General features: G+C 29.1%; 1 protein-coding gene across 1 annotated transcript in view; it reads right to left on the bottom strand.

The window, feature by feature from the left end:
• The window catches only part of LOC102600862 (LOB domain-containing protein 30), a 5,228-nt gene extending 804 nt beyond the window's left edge, over positions 1 to 4,424 (bottom strand). Inside the window, exons 1-2 of the mRNA XM_015312535.1 lie at positions 3,840 to 4,424; positions 1 to 108 (exon numbers count right to left, since the gene is read on the bottom strand). Of these exons, the coding sequence (XP_015168021.1) occupies positions 1 to 108; positions 3,840 to 4,226 (495 nt within the window). The 5' untranslated portion in view covers positions 4,227 to 4,424. The remainder of the gene's footprint in view (positions 109 to 3,839) is intronic.
• Between the last annotated feature and the right edge of the window lie 5,473 nt (positions 4,425 to 9,897).

Raw genomic sequence — 9,897 nt, 5'->3', positions numbered from 1 at the left:
TGTCTGTGGTTGTTGTGGCGGCGGCGGCGGCAGTGGCGGCGGTGTTGGAAGCTCCAGGGTTGCTAGGTGGGCTTGTAAGTATGAGAGTTCTGCTTGTAAATTCACTACCTGAGTCACACAAATATGGTATTATGTGATGGAAAATTTGATGATAGTCTAAATTAATACTCCCTCCCTTCTAACACAGCGTTTAGGAAATACGAGAAGACTTTGTAATGTTTCAAAAAGAGTATAACTTTTTGTCCAATAAAGAAATGTCTTATTCTTTTTAAAACTGATTAAACAAGAAAGTGAGTCATATAAATTGAGATAGAACTAGCTATAGCTTATGTAACTATACACCCACGCCCCAAATCCCCTCCAAAAAGAAAATTAAAAGATCTACTCATTAAAGGTAATGGGACAGTTTAAAACTGAATTAAATCGAAATATAAAAATGTGACATTCTTTTTAGAATAGAGTAAGAAGTAGAGAGAGTCATGATATGTAACATACCATACCTGGAAAATACATTCTTACATGATGTGTGAACTCTCACAAAGAGTGGGGATTTAATTAAATAAATAAAAAATGCTTTAGGTAGCCAAATCAAAAGAAAAGGTATTGCATACTATATAGTCTAAGTAACCATTTTGTAATCATGGAGATGATCTAAAAGACTAATTATTTATTTGAATTATTAAGTTCGTAAAGTTATCAAAGCATTCAAAATATATGTTAAAAGGAAAAGAAAATACTGTACAAGAAGTTACATAAAAAATCCAGAAAATAAAATCTGGATCCGCATAAACTCTTTTGATAAATATAGTTCTGGTCAGTGGTTAGAGGCAATTCCGGATGTAGAATAATAATTGAGTTCATAATAAATATTCTAAATATTTAAATCAAAGTTTAGAATTTAATATAAAATATGAGAAAAATTAATGAATTCACATTAACTATACACAGGTTACAAGCCAGATCAAAATGCACACAAAGTAAGCTGAGGGATTATAAGTAATTTGTTGCTATACGATTGCCAAAATTAATCAGGATGTCAAAATTAGCTCATAAAATCATGACCCATTCAATTTGTATATGTTTGTGCGGGTTAATAACTTTTAATTTTACTAACTAAACTCATTTTGATCAGCTTAGTTCAACTCATTTTAGAACCGAATCAATTCAAATTGACCCAAAAGAAATTTTATCTAAATATTTTAAAGTATTTTTTTATTTGATATGTTATTTTTTATAATCATACTATAATATTAGGTACTCAAATAAATATAAGAAAATAAACTTTAAATTTAAAACTTAATAAGAATTAATTAGGTTGAGTTATGACTCAGTTTTTAACTCATTTCAATCCAACCTACTTCAGCCCCGATAACATTTAAGCAAGTCAATGAGCTGTTTATTTATTAAGTTAACTCATTTTGACATTTTTAAATTCAATCCAAACCGCCTATTTTCCCTCCAAAATTTAACCATTAAAGGGCGTGCTTGGTTCTAAAGGATCCATATTTACTTCATATTTTTCATACTGATGCCATTTCTCTAAACCACCATTAGTTAATGATACACTTCAATTTAAATTATACTCTTCTTTTCAATCTCATAAATTTAAAGATTATAATATAAAACATTAATATGAATAGAATAGGTAAAATCCCTCATAAATTTAAAGATTATAAAGTGTAAATAAGAATAAAATAATTAAAATCATCATAAATTTAAAGAATATGTAAAAATATCCTTTTTTTCTCAATTCGTAATTCAATATAGATATACCCGAAAGAAACATCGAAAATAACTTGAGAAGGAGAATACTATAAATTTATAAATTTTACGTAATTCAAACTTCAAAGCAAGGACTTGGGGATCGGTGCATTACTGACAAATTCAAGGGAATAGAAATTGATTTAGGTTCTTTCTGAAAGCATAAAAGTCATTTAAGCAAGAAATTATTCCCTCTTCCCAATACTCCAAATCATAAAATTAGAAGAAAGAAATGATTTAAATGTATAAACTTTCAAAGTCAACCAGCAGACACGGAGACAATAATCTTATTAAATCTCTATTATTGAACTATAATTTTAATTAAAAATCATTTAATCCATTTAATAAGATCAAACTTATTATCCCTTATTCTAAAAGCAACTAAAATGTAGTGAACACCAAATATATTACCCTGTTAATTAACGTTAAACAATGTTTTAAAAATGACAAGTTTATCAACAAGCAGACACAATTCACTATTCTAATTAATTGAATTATCGCTGCTAATAGGCCATACTTGTAACTTACTACTCCCTTAGTCTCAATCTATACTATGCTACACAAGAATGTCACATTTAGAGTTTCTAAAGTTTTGTGTCGAGTCAAGCAATGCCACATAAATTAGGTGGAGCTAGTTCAAATTTAGAGTTTCGTGTAGTAATACACCTCTAATAATAACTTTTTCTTAATAGATGTGTCGAGTCAATATGGATCAAGTAATATAAATCGGAGAGAGTAGTACTTAAAAAAAAGCTTCTTTAAATATTTATTATTATCCTAGTTGAGGAGTATCGGTTTCAACATGCTTCTTAGAGAAACAACAAAAGAGTGGTCATTGTCCCTTGTGCTAAAAATAACCAAAATGTACTTTAAAGAAAGAAAACGAAAGCTATTCTATTTCTTTTTTCTTTTATAGAGAAGAATATTTCTATATATTTCCATGAATTTTGAACAACAAGAAGAAGATTTTATGCCGACCATTTCCTTAATAACAGCAAAATTGAAAGAGGTATGGTAAGAAAAAAGTAGAGTCACTATTGCCCACATCATCATCATAATTCATAAGTGAATCAATCAAAACAACTTCTTGATTTCAGCAAAGTTTAAAACTGTTCCCTAAATGTAACACATCATGGTCCATTTCCCCTTTGTACAAGAAAATCTTGTTCAAGATCTAGTACTATTCACTAGTGTCAATATATATTATCTTCAATCACATACTGTATTATTCCACACAAAAATGTTGGAGACAATTTTACATATGCCAACTCAAAATCTTAAAACATACTCATATTGTAACCTTAAGAAGAAGTCTTTTTTAACTTACTTTTGACAACCAATGCCAGATCCAACACCATGTTCCTCAATTAATACGAAGCTAAGCTTTATTTCTTACATAACACTAAGGCCTAAAAGCTGTCTCGTTTCACTTCTCTTGAAAAAAAAGATGGAACTTGTCAATGAATAAATTAAAATACTCCATACGTTTCAATTTGTTTGTCTGTTGTTGACTTGACATATAGTTTTAAAATACTTTTTTTTTTTAAAACGGACTAAGAAGAAAAATAAGATAAATAAATTGAAACGCATGGAGTAATTTGTTTTCAAGATCATCGTAATCTTGACTCTCATTAAGCTAGAGATTTTTTTTTATAACTGCAAGAATACGTTTCAGAGTTTGATCATATTTGTAACGCATGGAGAGAAATGGTTAAAAAAATAGTAATATAGATTCTTGAATACGCAAATGAGATTAAGCCTTGTATTTATCTACAAATGAAAACATAAAAGTGGAAGGCATTGATAAATCAGTTGTTGAAAAAAGAAAAAGAGATCTAAAAGAAGAAGCAAAACGATTTGTAACGGAAGAAGAGAAGGGTGTTTTTAGTTTACCAACTTTAGTGATAAGACAGACTCAACAAAAAATAAAAAACTAAATTGTTGTGAGGACAAATGAGTCTTTTTCAAGAAACAAAAGTTTCATATGATCTAGCATTAGCCAAATTGTAATAGTGATCAATCATGTAAGTAACCAAATCACGAATTTAAGTTATATGCGTTGACAGTTTAATACTGACCTGTTGCTGAAGAGCAAAGATATGAGCAACGCAACCATAGACGGGGTCTCGGAGTCTCGCTTGAGCTTCATAACAAATGGTGACAACCGCATCAAGCCTCTTGTGGACAGGAATATGAAGGAGAAGTTTAGAAACATTACTAGCTCCAAACACTTTGTGTACAGCTGCAAAATGTGCCGCACCTTGTTCCGAATCAAAATAAGGTGCAAAAATGCAACCGGCAACACACTTTCTTCTCAAAAATTTACAAGCACCACATGGACCTCCACCACCACCACCACCACCGCCGCCGCCTCCGCTGCTAGTACTTCCACTAGTCCCACCACAAACTCCTCCACCTGGGGCGGAGACACCACCGGTGCTACTACTAGGATTATTTGAGCTCATTTTCTTTGATAATTCACCTCTTTTGGAACATAATTTGAAGGGGTTTGTTTGTACTTTGTAGAGAAGAAGAAAAAAAAAAGATGTGTTGTGTAACACTAGGGTTTGGTTGGTGGTATTAATTTTATTTTTTTAATAATTTAAGTTAAATTTATGTTGTTGTAGAAGTAGTAGTAGTAGAATATATTTAGTGGAGGAAGCTAAGAGGAGGGGAGTTTTAAACACTAAATGAAGTCTTTAAAGCCACGCGATGAAGCAAACCCCATTTAGCTGCTTGCGTGAAGCAAACATGCGATAAGCCAACTGCCTTTTTATTTATCTTCCTTCCTCTCGTGAATGTTTGGCCTTTGCTAGCCTAGCATTTAGCAATTAGCATTACCAACACCCACCTCCCTCATGTCTTTTTTTCTTTCCTTTTAGTTATCTATATTTCTTTTTTGATGTAATACATCCAATCTTGCTTTATACTAGAAAAAAGGAAAAACATTCATATATGACACTAACTTACAAACTAATTATATTATCTTTCGTTTCAACTTGTTTGTCTAATTTCGACTTAATACAGAGTTTTAAAGAGTATAGATTACTTCTGAATCTTGTTCATGCATGGTCTTAAACATGTTATGAGACGCCAGTATTAGGGAGTTGTCAAATAAATAAAGAGACACCCTATTTGAGTTTAATTTACACAAAGTTTCAGAAAGTAGAAAAGATTTTTGAGTTGTGTTCATGGTCTTAAACATGTAATGTGAAAGTAGAATTATTGAGTTACTAAAAAAAAGAGGAAAGAGACGTATTCTTTGATACTGGTTATAAAGAAAAGTAAGACAAACAAATTAAAACGAGGGTATATAAAGAGAAAAAAAGAGATGTTGAAACGTGTCAATGGGAGTGTGTATATTAGCCTTTCTGTGCGTGTTTCAAGCTGCGTAGAGGGAAAAAGACGCCAACTATATCTCTCCCTTTCGACGTTGAAAAGGAATTCATTCTACCTCATCTTTTCATTCTTTTTTTATATTAAAAAAAAAAGTTACAAATAGAAACGGCTTTGTACTCTTTTTCAATACATAAAAGAGTTTGTTGGAATGACATAATTACCTAGAAAGCTACTTCGTTTTATCATTTAGTACTTTCAAGATTTGTATATTCTTGAGTTTAAGGTATATTATACCGACCATCTATATACGTGTACGAAATTTGTAATTTAGAAAATAAGATAAGTTACATACGTTAGAGTGGGTAAAAGTTCCACATTGGTTGACGAATGGATTAGTCGTCTCCTTACATGGACTTGGACAATCCTCCCCTCACGAACTAACTTTTGAGGTTGAATTAGGCTCAGGTGTCATATTTTTACAACATACATTAATAACTAAATGTACTCCTGATGATGTAAAAAGTTATTTATACTGAAAAATATTGTATTAGTATTTATAGTGGGATTTAATTAAAGTAATGGAGATTTATTATATTAATGTTTATATGAAAGATGTCAAGTTTGTCGTGAAACTAAAAAGGAAAATATGTGAAATGAATAAGTGAAAGAAGAAAGTAACAATTTTGTATTAAAAATAACATTTGTAGCAAAATCATTATCTTGGATTTTTGTCCATTGTCTAACCATATCAAGGTTTGCTAAAAGTTGGTATTGCAGCACTTTTAAATTATAATGAAAAATATGTATTATATTGATATTGACAGCCATCATTTTGTTTTAATTTTAGATTTTCTCATTCAAGTGACTAATAAATTTGCTAGATAAGTATCTTACCCAACTTTAAGTGAAGTTCCATCGATTGTATTTTTCCCCTTTGTAGAAAAAAAATTCGGACGACTTTAAATACGTATGAATTAGATTAACCATTTAAAAAACATTGTTCAGGGGCAGTACTTTTATTTGTTTTTTATTTAATCTATTAATTATATATCAATCATATCGTGTCAGCAAAAAATAACCAAAATGTATGTTATCAAAGAACACTATATTCATAGAATTACCATTTTAGTTTCACTGTGTATCTAAAGTTATTTAGATCAACAAAGATTGTGCTGGAGTGATAAGTATTCATTCATCCTTAAACAGAGGTTTTGGATTCAAATAGTAGATATGGAGGGACTTCCCAACACGAACGTGAATTAGTTAAGCTTCAATATGACAAATACATTTAGTGGAAACCGAAAAAAAAAGAAAAAAAAGAGCTTTTGATTCGAAATAAGTACTACTCCTATATGATTGTCCTAATAGTTTAATGATGAAGATTAATGTGAATCGATACGCGTTATGACTAATTTAAAACTTAGATGCTTACTTGGTTAGATTCATGATAAGCCAATCATTCACGGCACAAATTTTCAATTACATATAAATTTCGAAAAATTGATTTTATAGATCACTTACATTTTTTTAATTTTATGTTCCTTTTATTAGAGAATTTTTTTTATACGCTTAAGAGTTCTGAAAAGACCATTTCATTTTGTAAGTCGTCAATAGATCCTAATTACCGATAACTACCCAATTAAGATTATGCATTGATATTTTTAATCTATAAAAGAGAACTGTTGTAAGTTATAACAGTAAATTAACTACAAAGGAATATATAATTTCATATATTGTCGATCTATATATAGTTAATTAATCAAATGAAATTTTACCGTTCCCACTAAAAATGTTTTAGGGAATATCTTGTAAATTTATGGTATATAATTCAAACTGTTTTAATTTTTGCTCAATTAATTTCCACTTCATCAATTGGGTTGACTAAACTTTATTATGATCACAATGGAATGCATATTCTTTTGGTTTAACTCGTAATGTTGACAAATTAAGTTGTAATTACTTTTACAAAGAATTCCATATTTGTCGTAAATGAATAGACACGTCACTTCTAAAAATGAAGAAAAGATGAGCTGAAAAATTATTTAGGCTGTTAATTCCTGTACTAGTCATTTGTCCTTATATAAAAGCTTGTAAGACACAAAATTAAAAAGAATTTTTGTTATATATATCGCCAAATATTCTTTATCAATATCAACAAATTCTTACTTATAATTTCTAATTATATATATTTGACTTTTATATTAATTAATATGGGCAATACATTTGATTTCTTTCATAAAAAAAATTCACAAATTTAATGAATTACTACGCGTTAAGTTGTTCAGTTATCAATATATTATGTTGAAACAAATTTGTTACTTTATGTTCAAGAGTAATATAATTATAATTACAAGTAGTCTAAATATAATATTTATATATAAAGAGGTTAAAAACACATAATTTTAATTAATTAAATATTTAGTCTAAGCTTAGTATATTTTCTCCTTTATTAGAAGAAAAAACACTATCATTGCTTTTCTATATTCATAAATTCATTCAACATACTCGTGAGTTCTTTAAACATGGATAATTTTAGTAGCTTTTCTAATGTTGTTAGAATATGATAATTACATCTTTATTTTCTTGTGAACTTTAATTTTGTCAATTGTTTCTTATATAATCTTTCACAACATTAAATTGTCAAACATTTTTTTCTTATCAAACACATCCTTAGTCTCGAAGCACAAGGAAATATTTGTTTTAGATTTCTTACCTTATTAATTTAATCTTTTTTTTTTTATTAAATCAGTTCCCATAAGCACAATTTACTTGATCAATCAGTTTAAAATACATTTTGACCCAAGATGATGAAGAATATTTAAAAGATCAGTTTTCTTAAAAATAAAATAAATTATTAGGTGGATGTCGAATGTGAGTGTTTACATGCATATACTAGTGAACTAGATGAAGAGAGTGTTTGGCATGAAGGGAAGTGTTTTTTATCTATCTTTTTTTATAAAATAATAATAATAATAATAATAATGTTATTTGTGTTTATTGTGTGTTAGCATTTGGCAAGTAGGCGTTTGAACTTACGATATGAAATAGTGATCTTAAATTAGTGTTCGAATATGTAGAATAATAATTTCAAATTTCAAATTCTTCAAAAAGCATGATTTGGAATTTCAAATTGTTATTTCAAATTCTTTAAATATAAAACTTGACCCACAATAAATTCATAGTCTGAAGAACCTATCATGATTTTTAAGAACTTGAACCATGTGAACAAGGCCCTATCATTTATATTTTTTCAAAAAAAAGAAGAAGTGTATATACCATGTGAAAGAATTATGTTAAAGAATAACTCGTTACTATTATTGTTAAACTAATAGATCTTTGTAGTATTATGTCTATTTGAAAATTTGTGATCTCAAATATTAATTCATAAAAAGGAACATAGAGATATGCGATTTATCAATGCATCGCCTTAGGATATTCCGATATCTTATTTATGAACTATAATTTGCTCATTTGGTAAGATTGTACAATAATTGAAAAAAATTCGATAGTTTTTACAACTCCCAGGGTTATGTTTGTGAGAAAAAGATACATCTTTAAGAAATAAAAATATATTGTTTGTCCAAACAAAACTTCAATTTTAAATTTATCTTGTTTCAAATTGTGATTTCATATTGCATGTTGTCCAAACAACCCCCTTATGACTAAAGCTAACAATCTTCGGATTACAAGTGAGGGGTGCTTAATTTGAGACAACTATTTTTAGAATCGAAATAAGTAATTAAATAAGTAAAAAATGTAACGAGAAGACTATATTTTTAGCAAAATAGGTGAATTAATATATCTATTAACCTCTTTTGCGATGATTCAACGATATGTTTTATCTTTTTCGTTGTAAATATCACAATAAATGATTTGAGAAAGAAGAACAAGCAAAATATACTATAAGAATGGGGAGTGGGGGGTCGAGATGGCGAAAGGGTAGAGCTTGTGGCCTGGGTCTATTAGCTGGGCGGAGAGTTAGAGGAAACAATGAACTTGAAATATTACATATAGAAGTACTTGTTTTCTTCTACTTCGGAAAATTATTTTTCTCGTTTTGATGAATTTTTTATTGAGAGAAAATATTTTAACCAATCAACCATGAAGATATCGAAAAAAACATTTTCTAAATATGAAGGGAATTATGTGTAATTAGATAAAAATGTAGGAGTAGATTGTCAAAACAAAAGAAGAAGAAGAGCAAAGTCAAAGGGAGAGTTCGGCGTTCAAAGGGGACCCTGCGAGGCGTTTCATTTGTGTCTCCAGTAGGAAATTGCCACGTGGATTTCGTGATGCCAAAACGTAACGGCCACAGTATAGATGATGATCTCACCAGTCACCACATTTACAACCCCTTTTACTATAACAGTAAAAATGAGTCTCTGTAAAAACAAACACGTGATTGGACAACATTTTGAATTGGTAATGTTAGTATTAGTTTTATCGACATTCTTTCTTATACATTGTTTATTTGATTTATTAGAATTAATTAATTTTGACGTTTGCATAACTTCTATAAAAAAATGTTTGTTTTTAAAAATACTCTCCACGTGCTTTACCTTTGAAATATAGAAAAAAGGTAATTATGTCATTAATCAATCTAATGCATGTGTTAAAATCCTTTGTATTACTAATATATGAAATTTTATGATATTAATTATATTTACTTTAATATTAATACTACAAATAAAGTAGAAAACTATTTACGGTAAAAAAAACTGTGGGTCAAAATAATTCGTACAATTGTAAGGGGGCTTAATGAGAATCAGTAACAGTAAGTAACGGCGGATGACCGCG

Source organism: Solanum tuberosum, unplaced genomic scaffold, assembly GCF_000226075.1.
Source record: "Solanum tuberosum cultivar DM 1-3 516 R44 unplaced genomic scaffold, SolTub_3.0 scf00010, whole genome shotgun sequence".
Classification (NCBI taxonomy): domain Eukaryota; kingdom Viridiplantae; phylum Streptophyta; class Magnoliopsida; order Solanales; family Solanaceae; genus Solanum; species Solanum tuberosum.
This window is presented reverse-complemented; position numbering and strand designations above follow the sequence as displayed.